Source organism: Camponotus floridanus, unplaced genomic scaffold, assembly GCF_003227725.1.
Source record: "Camponotus floridanus strain SB8 unplaced genomic scaffold, Cflo_v7.5 scaffold102, whole genome shotgun sequence".
Classification (NCBI taxonomy): Eukaryota; Metazoa; Arthropoda; class Insecta; order Hymenoptera; family Formicidae; genus Camponotus; species Camponotus floridanus.
The window spans coordinates 403,023-423,366 of NW_020229218.1; the positions used below are offsets into that span (position 1 = coordinate 403,023).

Here is a 20,344-nt window from a genome sequence, read left to right on the forward strand (position 1 = left end):
GTTACAACTTCATACGCTGATCCTAATTAATGTCGCGATAAAATACGCCTATGGCGGGATTACGTGGACACACCCAGGATAGCTCTCCCTCGGAAGGACGAGTTGAATGGAGGATAAATTGCTCGACAATAAAGTCTCTCTCGCAGTCCCGTAGAGGCATCGCGTTTTGAAATTGGGGTGGATGCCGTTGGGTCGAAATACCCCGGGGGTCCGAACACACAATGGTATCTCATGATACTCCAAGTTGTTTACGTCACAAACTCCGAGGAGTAAGGGCTGAAATAAATAAAGACAAGCTACACGTTGCATCTTTTTTTTTATTGACCCGAATCGACCGCATGATTCTCTTTTCGTCGAATCTCGCATAAAGCCGAAACTAATCGAGAATTACGTCCTGCGATGTTCGATTCGATCGACATCAATCTGTCATGACGTTCTATAAGCCGCTTCGCACGTGTCGTCGCAAGAGAGCATACACTCTCATAACAATGTCATGCTTCAATTCGAATATATTAGATATATATTAGATATATATTTCTCGACTGAAAATCTTCTCTATCTAAAAACACATTTTGTCATTTTTAATACATTAAATTTTCAACGCAGAAAATGATGTTTTGTTTGTAATTAAAGCTGTACAATTATAAATGAAAGAAAATTTATTACAAAATGTAATTTCTTATTTCGAGATTATCAACGATTTTTAGAATCAAATAATTTTTTTCAAAATAATGTATTTTTTTATTTCAATTATGAACAAAATTATTGTCATTGCAAATAACTGTAGATGAAATATTATGATTTTCTGAAAACCTAATTTATTAAATATAGAATGACAAATTTGCACAGGTATCTGTGAGATATTAATATCTCTATTTAATTGGGCAATTAAATCTGTTAAGATAAATCTTTAATTTATTATGCTTTTGGTCTATTAAATGCAAAATAGAATTTAGACTTGACGGAAACATTAATGATTTTTTCCTCTGCTTTTTCTCCTCTTTGAAGAAATATAAGATACCGGCTTTATAAACTTTCACTGCTGATAGTGGATCGTTGATCGTTTGGTCGCTGGTAGCAGCTGAAACTTTTAATAAAGCGATCACAAATCTCCTTCTCCTCTCTCGATGATAGAATGAGAAAAAAGGGGGAAGAAAGTGATTCTTTCAACGCGTCACCCATTTGCTATTATACCACATCGAAGTTATTCTTCCGAATTGAACGTTTCTTCAAATATCAGTCGACTATTGGTCGCATTGTAAGTTAAATGTATTAATCGAACGAGATGAAAAACATTTGTTACAACATCATAATATTACCGTATTTAAAACGCCAGTCTAAGATTAAATATTTTACTACTTGTAATTAATAAAAATTAATTACAATTAATTAATAAAATCATATTACTGATTTTACATTATTTTTTTTATTGTGATTCATCTGTGAAAGAGAGATAAAAGGAATTTGTTAAGATGACAAAAATTTTTAATAATGAATATGTATCATTGATATTAGAAATGATAATTTTTAGTTAAAGTGATAATGTTAGTTTATTTTAAATTTTCTCAAAAATAATATACATATAAACTTGAGAGGATATTGAGCTGATAATTAAATCTAATATTTTTTCACGCGAGCGAAAATTTCTCTTCCGTACGGAAATAACATTTCGTAGCTGATGAATGCATTGTAAAATATCCTCGGCGAACGAACCGGATGCTGAATAATTGCGAAATTCATCTCATCTTCTCTAGCCGCAGTTTCCCCGCTCTTGTTTTAATTATAAGTCTCTCGGAGATATTATACCGCGCGCAATCTATCCGACATATATTTCGCGGCGTGTCCGAAATTAAGTTTGATTTATGGTGCGAGTAATGTTGCGGCGCTTTATATAGTAATACTTCATCGATAAAACATTTCTCTCTCGCGCGCGCTCGGCCGAGCTCGCAGCCTGAAATTGGATCAGCAGCTCGGTGACAAAGCAGGTGCAACATGGAGCATGGTCGCTCACAATGAGAGTAATTAATAACCGCGGCACGGACGCGCACGATGAAATGCGTCGACGAGGAAATGAAATGCGATCTGATGATTCTTTAAAAATTAGATTTATAAGTCACTGACATACATATATATGTTGATCCTTATGGAGCAAACGTCATCGATATAAAGTTTATAAAATAAACACATAATCATTTCAAGAAAAATATGTAATTAATATATTTCTCTCGTAAATTATTAATGATTCATATATATTATTTATTGATTTATTTTATCAGCATTTTTTGTATTTGATTTCACATGTAATATACGTTAGGTTATTATTAGGTTCTTAATAATTTGGGATATTATTATTTTGTCACAATATTTCCATAATTTTAAATTTCCTTTATTTGTATGGTATGTGCAGAAAAAATGCAAATAGACGGATGCGGCAATTTTATCGGCGTCAAACTCGTGCCTCGCATCGGACGAAATGCTGCATTTGAACGGTCTAATCAATGCTATAACTATAATCGGATAACAGAGGAATTATCTCCGCTTGGCATCGTTGCCTAATAATTGACACGCATCGCATTGCCGATGAAATCGAAATAATGCATTCGACGATGATGCGTGATCGCATTATGCCCGTATGATTAACGCACGTGCATCCGTATTGACAGACAATCCGAAATTTCAGCGATAATTTTATATCAAACACCATGCGTATGTGTATTTTAAAAATAAGAAATTGGTTTAGAGCTAAAAAAAGAACAAAAACCAACAAATCTTTTAACCGCAGCTTCTTTAGCTAGACAGTTTTTTTAATGAAAACGTCAAGCTAACATTATCATTTATCGCGCCTTTCCCAGCATCGTATAATATTTTATTTTATTTTTTTATTTCCCCAACTGAGCTTTAAATTAAAATAAGATCTCTTCAAAGTAAAATCCGCGCAAGAGTTAATTCGAAAAATATTATTTTCCTCCCTCGAAATTTAATTTGTCAAAAGCTTATTCTGTCAATCATTAATCACTCGAAGACCTCGTAACCGGCTGCTTTGACATTGTCGTTTAGGGAAAAATCGATTTCGAATCGGCGAATCTCTGGAATCCTCAAGTAAAGATAACTATTTAATTGAGCGATTTTCTTTTCTTTTTTTTTTTTTTTTCAAACCTAAACGGACCCACATTTGCGGCTCCTGCGGTGCATCCGCACCTAACGGCGCTGCATACGTGCGATGCAGACGATGCGGTATGCGGCATGCGGCGCGTCGCAGGACCGTACGATCGTTGGTGCAAATTGCAGCGAAGGACGGAGGAGGACGAGAGGAGGGTAGGAAGTTTCAAACCCGCAGGAAGAGAGAGGATAATCCGATCGTTTTCATTAATCCGGAATCATTCGAGCGCGAGTGAGATATATGTTCGGCTCGTTGTTTTGCGTAAAGGCTACTTATTGTTGGACCATCGATTGAATTGTTTGCGTTACACGGGAGGTACAATATAATGCCAAATTTGGAATATTCGATCGACGATATTTCGAACTATCAAATAACAATATATACAAAGCGTCGAAAATAATAATTTTATTATTGTGATTAAAATTTCATAAAGATAAGTACGTAATATTTTTAGATACCGATTATATTATTATAGGATACAGTAAAATATTCTGTCGGATTTTCGCATCACAGATATACCGAAATGATTTCGCCGGAGGCATAATAATTTTATTATTGTGATTAAAATTTTATAAAGACAAGAGTACGTAATATTTTTAGATACCGATTATATTATTATAGGATACAGTAAAATATTCTGTCGGATTTTCGCATCACAGATGTGCGGAAATGATTTCGCCGGAGGCATTAGAACCGAAATGTTACGAGAGAGAATAAATACATTGACGGGCAACCCGAAATTAGAGCGCATAAAACTGTCCGCGGTCGTTCGCCTCGCGATGAAAAATCGTGTCATTCGGACGTGCCCGCTAAAAGGACGCGTTATAATTTAACGGATAAATTATTCATACGTTAGGGCCTACACCCTACCATTATGTGAACGCACGAGCGGAGCGCGGTAGTGTGGACGAATTATGAATATTCAGAAGAGTTCGCACGTCGTAAATTTAAACTTGTCGCTTGTGTTTCTGCAACGCGGTAACCGGACGTGTAACCAACGCTCTTCGCCGACGCGTATATATTTTTTTATTTTTTCCCCTTCTAAATTCCGTAACAAAATTATCCAGCTTTGCGGCGACCCTGTCGGGAAGTCGATAATCGATCAATTCCGAGCGCTTTATTAAGCGCGATTATTAGCACAATACCAAGTTCTCGACAGAACTGTCACAATGTCACACGATGGTTCTCGCGGATACTCGCGTTATGCAATTTCGACTACGGCCGGGGATGAGAAGGGGCGAGGAGAGGAGGATTGAGGTTTAAGTTGCGTCCGACTTTACCGTGCGATCGCAATATACGTGCATATGAATTCGCTTTTGCCACGATCCCGAGATACATATCGCCAAAGGACTCGCTCTTTCGCTCTCTCGTCCTTTGCCTCTCGACTGCAATTTTCTCTCGTCGCTGCATAGAAGCCGAATTAGAAGAGGCGCTAGAAGCTAGTATGTACATGAGCCTGCGTAAACGCTCTACAGGATCAACCGCAGCATTCGTATAATTTCATAAAACGAAAGAGCGCTTTCTCATTATTAACTCGTAAAATGATGATTACAGCGCGATAAGAGAAAGAGAAAATTAAAAAAAATAAAAGGAATATTAAATAAATATTAAGAATAAAGAAAAACAAGTAATACAGATGCTTTTATAATGAAGGGAATTTGAAATAAAAATAAATCCAAGCCTCTCTGCGAATGCAATAATGATGAACTTTATCTTGCATGTGGTAATCGACCCGAGATATTTTTTGCCAAGTTCTTTTGCATCTCTCGACAGTTGTCATCGTGCTTGTACTTAAACGTGATGTGTGACTTTGCAGGCGCTCAAAGGACCGTTCACGTGCTGCACAATTCGGAGCAGCCAGCCTCGGTGTTCGCTATTTTAGAATCGGGCAGCAAAGTGGTGCCATTGATAGCAGACGGCCTGTTCGATCTGCTAATGTTAAAAATGACAAACATCTATACCAGTAAAAAGCAGACGAAGATCGAGTCGAAGGGGCCGCGATTCGAGATCGGTGACTTCTGCGTCAAATTGGGCAGCGTGACGATGAGTCAGAATTTCAAAGGCATTTTGGTGGAGGTAAGAGCGACAATTTATATTGCTCTCGAAAAGAAAAGGGATTCCCCGAAAGCGACGAAAATCCGCCCGTCAGTCGCGAATTTCTTTGATCCGCAAAATTCCCAGCTCTTTCTCCAACAGATGGTCTCTCGACTCGCTCCAACGTGACAGATTATCGTTACTTTTAACTCGGAGATTCATTTCTCCCGCAAAAAATTCACATTCGGAAATTACTCTTCCACCATCTAAAGATATAAGCGAACTTGCCCGAAATATATTATCGATTTTTTTTGCTTCCGTTCTTTGATCTGTCACCGCGAGCGAACAAAGATTACTGTTCTAGATCGAAACACAATCTCGTTTGGTTTCGAATTTCGTCGAGTACAATGAATTCTCGATCGGGAGATGGGACGCGGTTAGCCCCTGCTACTTCCGGTGTTCCTTGCCAATCACGCGACGAGCGTGCATTATCGATTGATAGCTCACGAGACCCCACCTTACATACATGCAAACCGCATACGTACGCCGGTTATAGTTATGCTTTAGGGGCGGCACGTGAACATCACGCACCCCTCGCATCCTCATCATGTCGCATGGCGGATACGTGTCTCGCGTGTCAAACTCGCCGCGTCAAGATATTTCATGCCGTCACCGATCCACGAGTATCACGCGAATAATCGCATAATTAAGTTCGGACATCGACGATAAATCTCACTGTCGCTTCATCAGTGCGTGCATATATAATTTCCCTTCGTCTTCACGTATCGTGACGCATTAATTCTTTCATTTCGATAAAATTGATAATAACTTCTTCTTCTCTTACGGAAATACAGGGGTCGAACACACAGAAAGAAAATAAGTGTTAAATCAAAATTTATATACTTAAACTAACGCATTCATTATTTCGTATATACGCAATAATTTATAATCTTCTTAGAATTTAATAATTTTAAATTTCAACAATATTATAGTCTTATTTTAATATTGTAATTGTCACCTCAAGAATATATAATTATTTAATTCTGCTTTAAGAAAATTATAATCTTTGATTTAAAAATATTATTTTCTATCCAACATTGTTTCTTTTCCATTCAAGAAAATTAAATCTTAAATCATAAGAATATATTTTTCTCGATTGATCTATATAAAATGGGTTTATTCAAGTAAGCAATTATTCAAGCAATTATTTTTCTTTAATTAACGTAATATAATCTCATTTCAAGATTTTCAAGTTAAAACTAAATATATTTTCAAAACAAGAATGTCCTTTTTTTCTGTGTATAGGAAGTAGGAGATTGTTAAAATACATTTTAAAATACATTTTCGCGCCAGATGTTTTCAGATATTTTTTTTTATAATTAACGTGCCACGCGCGAAAAATTTATTATAATATTTAATAATTAACAGACATCGTTGTTTTACTATCGGATTTTAAAAACTGTCGTACACGTATATACGGATCGAAAGCAATCGTGCGAATATTTCGTACGCGACCAGCACTGTGCAACGTGCTCACGCACGTGTGCACGCACGCGCAACCACGTGCATATTGAACACTGCATTCGGATGCACTATCGCGCACCTGTAAACATACAAAGGTACATATTATACGGAGCGTCATTACAATTGGTCGCTTTCGGGTTTATTGTGCATCCGCGTACATATATTCAACACGGAACCGCAATCTCGCTTATACAATGTGTCTTTTAATATTATCGTTCTTTTCGTTTTATTCGTTAAATGTCAATATATCTATATATATATTCAATTATATAATTGATTTAATTAACTCGCATTTCAAACGAGCGTTATTCATTCGAATATCATACTTTGCATTTTTATTGCATAAACATATTTTCTCCTTTTATTGTTTTAAGTAGAAATAGTATAATATTATTGAAAAGTAATGAATAGTTGTCGATGATTTCAGTGAAAATATTACAAATTAGTGAAATCTCATTGAAAAAATCAATTAGTAGCTGTTTCATCAGTGATATTTTAAAATACATCGTATATTTTATAATTATATACGGTTATACATATATAAGATAAATGTATAATAATATATTTTAAAATGATATTTTAGTTTGACTAAGAATCTTGTTTATTTTTTCGCGCAAAAGTAATATGTAAATAAATCTAAATTTTTGAATACTAATTATACGTGTTTTATTCTAGACGTGGATATGTAAAAGTTTTTTTTCTCAAAAAATTAGCAATTCAAAATAATAGATAAAAACTTTAAAAACTTTGCAAAATGATTATTCAGTGGAATCTCATTGTCATAATCAGTGGGATACATCAAACGAAGGAACAAAGTGTGAATGTTTTCTTATTAATATTTTCGAATTTGCTTCGATCATTGCTTTAATCGTTTATTCAATTTGATGGAATACATATGGAGGAATATAAGTACGACAAACAATTTTCAGACATCACTATTAAATTTGCAAAAACCGTGGAAGATTCCGATTTCCTCCTTTTTTTCTCGGCATTTCTCTCTTCGGCGCGGCTTCCGATATCTCTTCCGGCAGTTCCCAACAGATTCATCCAGCCGTGCCACACACGTATACCACACGCACACACACGCGTACGTATTATACTCATGTGTGTACACACATCCGATACCGGCTTTAAATGCTTCAGCGACCATTCGTATCGGTAACTGCGCCGTTTGTACAGCGGCCGTGACGTCAAATACGTCACGATAACCCCCAACCACCCTATCAATTTCAATGGAGAAAGCCCCGCGAGGGTCGCGTTAAATCTCGCAGCCCCTCGTCGACCTTCCCAAACACACTTTTTCTCCACGGCTTTCTGCCCCCGAGAGCGACGAATGCTTCCTTCCTTCCGCCCTCCTATTCGCCACCGCGACTCCCGCACTTAACTGCAATCACTTATCAACGCGTTGCAACGTACGGTGCAACCGTTGTAGCTTGACATCGATGACCCAGAAAGACGCGCATTTTTCATTACCATTTTCCAAAGTGAAACGAGGGGTCGTTACGTTTCGCTGCTTTACTGTAACACGCATACTGACGATTTGATACACGACCCGCAATCGTGATTTTTCGCGCGTGCGAGATTCACTGCCGACACCATTGAATGTGCCAGCACCATCCCGTATAATGCTACCTCGCCCGACTATGCACGACCGAATTATTCGGCGAATTTCACATTGAAAATTTAGTCGATGTTCTCAGAGCATAATCTCGGAAAAATTTAATGACTTTGTTTAACAATCAGAGGTTTAAATATTTAGTTAACATCAACTCTTGTATAATATAATTAATAGAAAGATTATATAATTTCTTACTTTTTTAATAAAGAGAGAGAGAGCACTTTTTGCGCAAAAAAATTATATTCAACTGCACTTGCGGAATTAAAACTAATATAAAATTACTAAAAAAATTTTTGCAAATCAAGAAATGACAACCAGTGAGTCTTCTCTTCCTCTCGACGGATTTCTCTGCATTTCTATTTTTTTTATTTCATTCTATTTATCGCTCAGCCAATTTTACAGTCGGGCGATATTAACTTTCAGCTTCCTTAACATAATTGAAAGATCAAAGAGTAGAAGGAGAAATAGAGAGGGGGAGAGGAGGAGGAGAAAGGGAATTGAAAATAGGACGAGAGATTGACGCGTCCCGATACATCTCGACATCTGATCTTGACATAGGCATGATCTCTCATAGTCGGATCCTTCGAAAGCCGGACAGTATCCATCGATGTGCGAAAAACGAGTTTTCGACATTTTCAGAGACTGACGTTTCCACCCGAGGACTCCTCGTCATATCACGCTATTTATTCAGAGATGATTAGTTTCCTCTATCTGCTTATGGATACTTGTATGATACAAGTTTCCAGGCTGCGTGATTATCTAAGGTTCGTCGTGCGAGGGAGCATTATACAACCAATTATATATTCGCTTATCTTCCTCGCGACTTCCTCCCTCGGACATTGACACGCTCTAAGCAGGATTACGCGAGAAACGTATAAAGTCCTTGTCGCAAGTATTCCGTCTTCCGGATCGTAAAGCCGACCCGAGTAATACCGTTGTCATCCTCTGATAAATATTAGCGAGTCATATGTCGATTCAATGTTGAGAATGTTATTCCGGTTGCGTTATCACTTATGCAAAATATTCGATAATCCTACGATATCATAATTTATTTGAATATCCTTAGGTCGAGTACAGACCATGCGTCGTGCCAGCAGGTTCGTGGGAACTCATGCGCGAATTTCTGCAAGGATTCCTGGGTTCAGCCGTGTCGAATCAAGCGCCTCAATATCTGCAGGTCATTAATACATATTATACTGTAAAATATGTAATCACATATATAATGAGTTAGATGAATTTTGAATGATTACAAAAGAGAAACACATTCTATTTTGAGAGAAAACATGGAAAAAAAGTTATTATTTTTTTACTAAACTTGAAAATTTCTTGTAGAATCGAATGAACGAAATTTATCAACCAATGGATACGATACATCAATATCTAGAGCAATTTGGTCAATATAGGAAAGCAACAGGAGTAATTTAAAGAACGATGTTGGACCATATTATTTATTTTATTACATCAACGGCAAGATTAAACATTTTCATTTTTTTCGAAAAATGTGAGGACTCTTATGTATTTATTATATTATTAGTTGATAATAATATATAATTTTTAAACAATATATTATCGAATATAAACACTGTGATTTATAAGCAAAAGATATGATCGATAAAAAAGAAAAAAGATAGTGATAAAAGATGTGTCTTTAGATTTAATCTAAATGTAAGAAATATAAAAAAATTATTTTATCGACTTATATATAATGAATTTATTATTTTCTGTGTTACATTATTTGTGTGCGTGTTACGTTATTAATTAAAACATTCATACGCAATATATTTTATTGAACATGTTTTAAATTTGCATTTTTGGTGTGCAAAGTAATATTTGAAAATTTTTTTAATTTTCGCAAAATTTTTATTTATATTACTCTTATGCACACATGCATTTCAGCCTCAAGCGACTCTTTATTGATAAAATAAGCGAGCATAATACGGTAGAATGCGACATCTGCAAAAAAGTACGAGAAAACCTGATAGTAGCAATCTGATCGATCGTACACAATTGATAATGAACAATCTTGTTGCAAATCACCGTAATTACTTATGATTATTTGTAACATTACTTCTCTAAGTCGTTATCCAAAGTCGATCATGAAACTGCGTTTATAACAGAATATGTTTTTGTAATTCTCTTTGTGAATGTAAACGCTATTCTGTCATTTTCATACAGCTGTCTCAAATTCATTAAAGTATTGCCAAATAATAAGAAAATTATAAAAATGTAATATATTATTATTGCAATATATTATATTATAAAATATATTTTAATATTTTACATATTTTATATATAATTATATATTATATTTTATATATTATATAATTATATATTGTATATTTTATACATTATATAATTATATATTATATATTTTTATAATATGTTTTACACAAGTACTATTAATAAATGATAAAACTGTGATTTTACGCGCTGCAAATGATTGCATGCACTTTGATGCAATGCCGTACTTTTTAGAAAACATGCGCGCTGTAAACATGGAAAAATTTATTTAATTTCAAAGGAAAGAAAAAAAGTTTTATCATCATTTATTAATAGTATTTATGTTTTTACAAAAAAAGTCTCGCGTATTCACGCGTGAAAAAATAGAATAATGCGTAAATGAATAACGCAAAGGATGTTCATTCCGAACATTATAAATATTTTGTTTTTTATGTTTCTTACATTTTGATTAAATTTAATTGCAGACATATACATTTTCCTCTATCCTTTTTCTATTTATCGAGCATTCATATCTTTTGTTTTGTAAATCACATTGTTTATTCTCGACAATATATTGTTCAAAAAAATTATATATTATTTTTTATTTCCAGTTTATATATATTATCCTTACATTTTTGCATACTATAATATATATTAAGAAAACTTGGTGTATACTAGATGACTAAAAAGTATTAAATAGTTAATGCCATATAAAGTTTATAGGACAAAATCAACTTTGAATTGCTAGTGTGAATACATAATTTGACTTACGCCTATTATAGAAAAAAACGTGCTATATGTGGTACTATTTATTTTTTTTAAAGTCTACGAAAGCTTATAAAATTTGTGTTATGTTAAAAAAATAATATGATATACAATATATACAAGTAAAAAATATGTTCTGTATGTATATACATATACTATTACGTAATTATAAAAAAACAAGTCACGCCATATGCAGACGATGCGCGAAGGAGAGGATGTTATACAACATAAAATATTTGCTCGCGTTGGCAGGTTTTTTACTATATCTTACCTGCGTAAATATCACAAATGGCTGCGTTTTACATCAGAAATGTACATACATTATGCGAAATGAAAATACGTATGTAATGTACATATATGTATATTTGCTGCCGAGAGACGAGTAATTTACATATATGACTTTGGATCCGCATGTCATAATCACATTCGTTATACGTGATACGTGATTAAGATTATTTTTCTGTTTACTTTACTTTCATTTCTTTTCAATGACATAGGTTATCGTGATTTTCTCTCTTTCCCTCTTCTCTCTCTCTTTCTGTCTCTCTCTCTCTCTCTCTTTGCTATCAAATTTCTTCGAGCCCGCCAACAAACGGAATGCCATTGATCATCGAAAATTGTAAGGTTGTCGGTCACGTGATCGCGGACGCGGCGCCGCGCGACGCCATTGGCAGGAAGTTACATGCGGATAACAAAATCGACAACCGTAGCAAGAGTCTGATAATCGCCAGTGTTGATCGTGCGGAGAAAGAGCTGTCTTTACGCAAAGAAGCCACTTGGGATCGACGAAAATGGAGGTAAAACTTGTCATATTACATATCATTGCATTGAAAGATCATGAGTTGTATGACATTTGGAGTTTGTGTAATACTTGCGTACTCATCCTGCCATTGTATTCTATTTTTTTTTTTTTATTTCTAGATCGAAGTCTTGTCGGCGAAATCCTCAAAACTGATAACCAACGTCAATGTAAGTAAAAATATAATAATGATTAATGTTGTAATTTGGCAGAACAATTTAATTCAAAATTCAATTTTTTTCTCTTCTTTGAAAAAAATAAAATTTATCTTTTCTTAAAATGAAATTTCTGTATGTAATATATATATTTATTGCAGGTAAATTCGAGCACTACAATAGGAGAAATTAAACAACAATTGCATAAATTAAAAAAGGCACCTTACATTCATAGACAAAGTCTGAGATTGGAAGCTAAGGGAAAAGCATTGTCTGATTCGGAAACAATTAAATCTTTGTCATTAAAACCAAATGGGAAGCTTTATTACAAGGATCTTGGTCCCCAAATTGGCTGGAAGACTGTTTTCTTATTAGAATATGCAGGACCATTAGTAGTGTATCTCTGGTTGTATCAACGTCCATGGTTATTTTATGGAAATGTCGATATCAGCAATTATCACTATGTAGCTAAGTAAGTCATCCCATTTAATATCGCTCTATAAGTACAAAAATCTCAAATCATATTGCATAAACATTTTTTTACAGATTTAAATACTTTACATAATTATTTTCTTTTTTTTTTTTCAGTTGGGCAGCTGTTGGTTGGACAGTGCATTATGCAAAACGTTTATTGGAAACTTTGTTTGTTCATCGTTTCAGTCACGCAACAATGCCATTGCGTAATCTATTCAAAAATTGTTCCTATTATTGGCTCTTCGCTATGTATGTGGCATATCATACGAATCATCCATTATATACAGCTCCCAGTGCACTCCAATTCAATATTGGAGCAGCAACATTCGTTTTGTGTGAGTTGGGTAACCTCAGCATTCATTTAGCTCTGAGAAATTTGAGACCACCAGGTAGTACGGTCAGAAAAATCCCAATGCCAACTGAAAATCCTTTCACCGCGCTCTTCAAATTCGTCTCCTGTCCAAATTATACATACGAAATAGGCAGTTGGATCGGCTTCACCGTAATGACGTCTTGTCTTCCAGGTATGTTTATACAATGGAAATATCTTGATCTTTGACTTGAATGCAAATCATTTTACTGACGTGTATATTTTCAGCTGGTCTATTTGCGTTTGCTGGTGCATATCAAATGACCGTATGGGCATTAGGAAAACATAGAGCTTACAAGAAAGAGTTCTCGAATTATCCAAAAAATCGTAAAGCTATCATTCCATTTATTCTTTAAATCAATGCATTTATATCAAGTTGCTTAAGTTGGTAATGAAGAAATTCTTGATATATTAATTTTAATTTGTTGATTTTTATTTTCGAAATATTAAATCTATTTAGAAATTATGATTAATTTATTTGCAAAGCAAAGAGTGATATTTTATAGTGAACTTTATACGAGTACAAAAAGGATATGTATATTTTGGTTTCAATTTTTTACTTTTATATATCTTTTCAGAATATGCGGTTAACTACCTTTTTCTATAATTATATATCTTATAATATATATTTAATACATAATTATATATCTCTTTTGCTGAATAAAAAAATATATATATGTTTACATATATAAATTATAACATACAATAGAAATATGTTTAAAATTATTTTCGCTACAAATAATTGTTGAAAAACAGTAATTTGTTAAAACTATTTTTAAAATGCTTACGCTTCCAAAAAAAAAACAAGTATATTTAATATTGCGAAGTTGTTTAAGACGATTCTTTTTCTTTTTCCGTCTCTTCACAAGGAATTTTGCTTAAAAGTCGTTTGATATCTTCCTTCAGTGCTAGAATAACTTGCTGATACTCCTGCATTTGCGTCGTATATTTTTCCTGTAGCTCTTCGTATCCGCGATATACTTTTTCCAACTTCCTTCTCGCTTCTGCGGGTCCCACGTCTTTTCGTGTTAAACCCAAGAAGCTCTCCATATGAAAAATATGCTTTCGTGCTTCTTTCAACTCTTCCCTCAGAGCATTTAGCTCCACGATAAGCATACTATTCTCCTCCGTCATTTTCTCCAAATCTTTGTCACGTTCGGTAGACGTGTCCTGAAGCACCTGTTTCTTTAGGGACGCGATAGTCTTTTCCAAATGATCTCGTTGTTTAATAAATTCGCATTGCGCGTCTACATCTGCTTTACGACTACGTACAAATTCATCGTCCGCGCTGTACTTGTGATATAAATTTGTCATCGCCGTTTTTAAAGCGTTTGGCTCTTGTATGAGTCCTGCAGCGTCGAAAATATCTACGCGAATTTTTCGCAAAAGTTGCCGACACCGTTTGTTTCTATGCATTTCACGATCGAGTTCTTGACGCGTGGCATGTAGTTTCTCACGCACTTCGTGCAGCTGCTGTTCCAAGTTCATGTTAGTCTTGTGAAGACTCGCGAGTTCCGTCTCCATTTCCCGAATATTTTCCTTCAGCTCTTGTATCTCGCGATCCCTCGGCTCTATCTGATTCTTCAACTCCTCTATCTTGTAATTTAATACGAATTTGAACTTCTCCAATTCCTGATTCGTTTGTTTCATGTCGTATATCTGTTGCTCCTTGTCCTGAATAGTAGCATCCCTCTCGCTAATCTCCTTCCTCAATTCCGCTATCTGCTTCTCCAGGTCTTGTATATTTTTATGGAACTGAGCAAATTCACCTTGCACGCGATGCACTTGTCTTTTCAGATCATCCACATCCCTCTGGCTGGCCATGAATTTATTTCGCATCATTCCAGCCTCTCCCTTGAGCTTCAAATTGATCTGCCTTTCCTCGTACAGCAAGTTCTCAAACTTCGTACGTACTTCGAGAATCTCACGATCCGCATCATCTTCTATCTGCGACATTAGATGCTCATGAACATGTTGTTTGTGCGTCATCTCATCGGATGTTTCTTCCAATTGCACTTTTTTTTCATGAAGCAGAGCTTCGTACTTTGTCACAGTCCTCTGTAGCTCCTCCGCGTCGCGTTTCTCAAGATCTTTCAATCGTTTCTCATAATTTTCACGCATAATATTGGTACATTCCTCAAATGCCTGATATTTATCATATTCTGTAATTAATCTAATCTCATAATTATTTTCCATCTGCTGCATCGCTTCCTCGTGAGCATTCTTCATCTTCACAATTTCCACATTTATGTTATTGATTTCATTAATATGATCCTCCTGAAGCTTTTCTATCTTATCTCGAAGTTCCTTGATGGCTTCGCAGTAGCCTTGATGCACGTCGCGTAATTTGTCATTATGTTGCACGTCGATCTGCCGCAGTTTATACGCGTGCTCGGTTTCCAATTCTCTCATTCTCACCGTCAGATCCCTGATTGTGTGTATCTTTTCCTCTAAATCACCTTTGCCGATTAACACTTCGTTTGTGTATGGCAGATCTCTGCTCATTTTCATGACCTTTCCTTCCGGATAGTATAACTTCCAAATACATAAACTGCCATCCTTTGCAACGGAGATTAAACAATTCTCATTGTAAACGAGTGCGATCTAGAATGAAGAAGGAAAGGAAAGATAGAATAATTAAGAAAAGCAATTTATGCAAAAGATCTCAAATAACGTATCATTACCTGCGTAATATCAACACTATGTATATGAAAATCTAGCGATTCTATCGGAGTTTGAAGCGGGCTCTTCAGCGAAATAATGATACCACCAGGAGAAGTTATAAATAGCACCAGATCATCTTTTCCCATAATCATTTGATGCATTTCTCTACCAGGTAAACGAAACTCTCGAATAACCTAATAAAAAAAAAGAAAGAATTTTTTTAAAAATCTCTATTTAATTGAATTTTTGAATAGAAAAATGATATCACTTCTATACCGCATTCTCCTTGATTTCACGTATATGATCATCATTGGCGATACAATAAGAAAACGAGGTATCCGAAGAGAGCGCGATGTCGTGCAAGATGATGCCCTTCAAGATGATTTCACCAGATCGCGTGCCAGTGGTCATATCCCACTCGTATATGGCACCCTCGGTGCCCATACTCAGCATCTTCATATCCGTCTGCGACCAAAGGAGAGCCTTCACCCTGCCTGTGTGTCCTTTAAGAACGAAGGGATTGTAAAAGCCGATGGTGGTGTACACCTGCACAACGTTGCCGTTGACCGCAGCGAACAAGTGACCGCCGTAACTAAAGCGAATTGTCTTACAGCTTCTGATGGCGATCTCGTGCATCGGCAACAAGTCATCGATCAGAATGCTCATGAAACGCAGCTTATCATTGAAACCAATCAAACAGAACAATCCCATCGGATGTAACGCGATGCCGGATATATCTTCGGCATATTGTTTCAGCATGATCAGACTCTCGGTTTCAAAGTCCCACAATCGGACGCTACGGTCCAATTCACCACACGTCATAAAGACTGGCTTCCACGCGCACATGGCGAGACCGTTGATGGGACCATGATGCAACGGCTGACCCATGATTCTAAGCTTCTGCGGTTCCGGATCCATCTGCAAATCCGGACCCCATAATGCAGCGTAGTACAGCTGAGACCAACCAGCGGTGACGATCAATCGATCAAATCCGGGATTCACATCGATCGTGTTGATCTTGTACAGATCCGAATCGTTGTCCTTTATTACCCGCTCCGGAAGCACGTAAACGTTTCTCTTCGTATACTTGTGTTTCCCTTCCTTTTCGAAAAATATGATGGTTCCCGCACCATGGGCATAAGCGAATCCTCGCGGGAATCCGATCAAACAGCGGACGTTCTGTTCCCAAGTAATGTTGTCGCGAGCATTGTCCAATGTCATCTGCGAACCGGCGGTGGCAGGCATAACATACTCCTCACGGATTTTGAGATTCATCGACACCGTGTCCGATATCCAGTAGACGTTTTTTAAATCGCCGTTCTCCATATAGAGCACGCGACCGTCCTCGGTACCGACCAACAATCGATCACCGTCCAGCCAGGTCATTGAGCAAACCAGAAGATTCTCCCCCTTGGCAAATCCATACGGACGCCACACTGTCTCGGAAACAGTGAGGAACCTGAAATTAAAGGGACCACCGACTGCCACTACTGCCGCATCTGTCGGATTGCAGGTCAACATTTCGGCGATCGCCAATGGATTTTGCGGATTTGCCAATTTGAACGTCGACTCGACCTTGCCCTTCTCCCAATTGTAAAAGAGCATCGTTTGATCGGGTTCACCAGTAATCGCTACTAGATTCTTACTGTCAAAGGTGAAACCCATGCTCGTAAATCTCGTTACTCCCGGAGCGTCGAAAGGTATTCCGAGTAGCTTTCTGCGCTTCAGCGAGTTGAGGTCGTAAACAGATATAGTAGGTTTGTCCCCCATTTCGGATAAAGCAACGTATTTCCTTTGAAATTACAACCGAATTAGAATTATCTGTGCGCCTTTTGTGCAGAAATAAAATTAAAATAAATTGACAAGCATTTATTTTGTGAAACTATATGAATTTGTTAAGTTTTATTTTAAAACTAGAAAAACGAACATATTTATTATATGACTTTTATTTTATTTCACAAAAATGAGTTTCTTGTAATTCATTGTATCTGTTTTAGGAAAGTATACATTCTTCATTCAATGAATAATATACTTACTTGTTAGGCGAGACGCAAATAAAATTTACATGATGCTTGTCGGGCAATCGAATCAACTTTTGCTGATGCTGAAGAATATTGTGAACTGCCAATACATTACCAACCGGATACAAAATTTCTGCATCCGTGATGTAATGTGCGTTACTGATAATATCTGTTTTTAAACCGTAAAGGACACGAGTTTGCAGGGATACTGCCATTTTACTCAGGAAACTCTTTTAAAGATAGCTAATCGATAAAAATAATATATCTACGATATGTTTATTCCTTTTTCGACTACATCTTTTATGTGTATTTTTTTCAATTCTTCTCTTTTTAACATCTGAATATGTATATATCATTTTTGTAAAAGAAAGAGAGCATGAAAAAGTGTTTAGAGATTACAGGAAACACACCCATAATGAAGTTGTTTACATCTCCTAGGTAACACACTGTTTACTTTTACTCCAAATTTAAATAAAGGCTTCCATGAAGCTCAATACGTGAATCTAAGATTAATTAGAAAGCATGAATGTTCTGCGAAATTACGATTGAATTCTTCTCATCTCAACTCGTCAAGATAGAACAAATTAAAGGGCTGTTCTTTCAAAATCGCATCAAAATTATTAGAATATATTTCATCCCTCTCTTCTTCTAAAAGTTCTATCCAAATTTTATGCTTGTTAGAAGAATATAATTTTAAAGATAGAAGAATATAATTTTAAATTTTAAATTAAGTTGGAGTAAGTTACAAAATTAAATTTTGAGAATTTTTTTAATATTAAGAGAGCATGATTTAATAGCTAACGCGCGAATTGGAACAAATTTAAATTATAATTTATTTTATATATTTTATTATAATCGCATTTTTTTCAATTTTAATTCATCGAAGCAAAAATTATATTTTTAAAAACGTAAAGAAATTAATTAAAGAAAAAAATCAGTAATTTTAAAAGTAAGAAATGAAAAATACCTGTATTTTTAAAAATTAGGTAAAGATTTATTTGAAAAATAAAGAACGAAAGTTAGTTATTTAGAAGTTACTTAGAAACGCGAATTGAAATTTATCTTTGATAATATGTATTTTTTCTGTATGTTTAAAATATCGATATAACTTATTCGCTGATCTACGCCAATTTGTTCATTGTTAACAATTGATGATGAAATAATTAATTCTACAAAATTATTTCAAAAAGTTGTGTACTGGTATATAAATAATAGATCCACCGATTTAAAAAAGATAGGATAAGATGTTGTCTATGATAATCAAATATGACGTGATCTCAATTTGATATTCTTATTTTCTATGTACAATATTTTTTAATTATCCCTGGAAGTGATACTCCCTCTATGAACATTAACAACAAAATATGAACTACAAAACAAATGTCCACGAAGGTTCTCAGAGGATAACATATATGTCCCTCTGATAATATAAATAATATAAATAAAAATATAAATAATTTAATTAATAATAATTTATTATATAAAAATATTAATATGTTCTCTCTTTTCCTTGCTATTATTTATATTATATATTTATATTATATATTTATATTATATGTATAAATATTACATTTAAGTGTGAGTCCAAGAAGCAAATTTCGGATATTCACTGTAAGTCAGCCGCTCTTCGGGCGATCGGGACGAGATTTAAACGGTAGTGCCGCGAAATGGTGTAGAATTTTATGCAAAAAGAACGAAATCGCGTCTGGAAGTCGAGATATAAATTCGCTGTTTTTCGTCTGCGCGCGGACGGTCGAAATCGTGCACGACGCCGCGCATGTTGCCTGCCTATCTCGCGCGATATTCACTGTAACGCGGCGAGTAAAATGGCAAGCCGAATGTAATCGTTCGATTAATTTATTAAATACTTATATATACCGAACGAAAAGATGAATCGGAATGCAATCGTTCGATTAATTAATTAAATATAGATACTACGATCGCGGCGAAGCGGTGGGCGGGTCGCTCTCCGAAACATGATGGTGGTTTGCGATATATCGCGATTGTTCCGTGATACATCAATCGTTCATAATTAATTAATTTAAAATAAAATATACTTCTATTTAAAATGTCGCGTGTATATATAGTACGCAAAATATTTCGGCAGAGAATTATCAATTAATATCATATGTTTGGCCTTGACGACGTATAGCAAGCGGCTATACATGTCATAGCTTTGCCATCATTCACACGGTGACACTCGAATATAGAAAAATATTTAACAACATGATAATTAAGTAAAGAGCATTAAGAGCCCACAAACCAATTCGTTTCTTATAATTTATATTATCAGGAGAATATATTTTGCGAGGAGGTCGATGATGCGTTGATGACCTCTTTACAAATCATGTTCTCCTAATAACGCAAACGTGAAAATTTTCGAAAATTCGTTTCTTATAATTTATATTATCAGGAGAATATATTTTGCGAGGAGGTCGATGATGCGTTGATGACCTCTTTACAAATCATGTTCTCCTAATAACGCAAGCGTGAAAATTTTCGAAAATTCGTTTCTTATTATTTTATATTATCAGGAGAAT

The 20,344-nt window shown here is 35.3% G+C and overlaps 3 protein-coding genes across 4 annotated transcripts in view; 2 read left to right on the top strand and 1 right to left on the bottom strand.

Annotated features, from left to right (window-relative positions):
• The window catches only part of LOC105259237 (mediator of RNA polymerase II transcription subunit 20), a 76,361-nt gene extending 66,513 nt beyond the window's left edge, over nucleotides 1-9,848 (top strand). For both annotated transcript variants that reach the window (XM_025410152.1, XM_011271067.3), the window contains exons 3-5: nucleotides 4,977-5,236; nucleotides 9,403-9,513; nucleotides 9,669-9,848. In XM_025410152.1, coding sequence (XP_025265937.1) covers nucleotides 4,977-5,236; nucleotides 9,403-9,513; nucleotides 9,669-9,761 — 464 coding nt within the window. In that variant the 3' untranslated portion in view covers nucleotides 9,762-9,848. The remainder of the gene's footprint in view (nucleotides 1-4,976; nucleotides 5,237-9,402; nucleotides 9,514-9,668) is intronic.
• A 2,021-nt stretch (nucleotides 9,849-11,869) lies between these two features.
• Nucleotides 11,870-13,536, top strand: LOC105259215 (very-long-chain enoyl-CoA reductase). Its single transcript, XM_011271034.3, has 5 exons — nucleotides 11,870-12,118; nucleotides 12,243-12,290; nucleotides 12,437-12,747; nucleotides 12,864-13,273; nucleotides 13,348-13,536. The coding sequence occupies exons 1-5, from the start codon at nucleotides 12,113-12,115 to the stop codon at nucleotides 13,473-13,475; spliced, it is 903 nt and encodes a 300-aa protein (XP_011269336.1). The 5' UTR covers nucleotides 11,870-12,112; the 3' UTR covers nucleotides 13,476-13,536.
• A 414-nt stretch (nucleotides 13,537-13,950) lies between these two features.
• Nucleotides 13,951-18,040, bottom strand: LOC105259445 (cilia- and flagella-associated protein 57). The gene is made up of 4 exons (XM_011271382.2): nucleotides 17,820-18,040; nucleotides 16,060-17,575; nucleotides 15,804-15,977; nucleotides 13,951-15,723 (listed from the first exon to the last, which is right to left on the bottom strand). The coding sequence occupies exons 1-4, from the start codon at nucleotides 18,017-18,019 to the stop codon at nucleotides 13,951-13,953; spliced, it is 3,663 nt and encodes a 1,220-aa protein (XP_011269684.1). The 5' UTR covers nucleotides 18,020-18,040.
• Nucleotides 18,041-20,344: the final 2,304 nt, after the last annotated feature.

Coding starts and splice junctions, on each gene's coding strand:
- LOC105259445 (XM_011271382.2), bottom strand. CDS start 18,019: ATGGCAGTATCCCTGCAAACTCGTGTCCTTTACGGTTTAAAAACAGAT. Junction 15,978..16,059: donor GTGAAATCAAGGAGAATGCG/GTATAGAAGTGA, acceptor TTTTTTTATTAG/GTTATTCGAGAGTTTCGTTT. Junction 15,724..15,803: donor ATAGTGTTGATATTACGCAG/GTAATGATACGT, acceptor TCTTCATTCTAG/ATCGCACTCGTTTACAATGA.
- LOC105259215 (XM_011271034.3), top strand. Junction 12,291..12,436: donor AACTGATAACCAACGTCAAT/GTAAGTAAAAAT, acceptor TATTTATTGCAG/GTAAATTCGAGCACTACAAT. Junction 12,748..12,863: donor AATTATCACTATGTAGCTAA/GTAAGTCATCCC, acceptor TTTTTTTTTCAG/TTGGGCAGCTGTTGGTTGGA.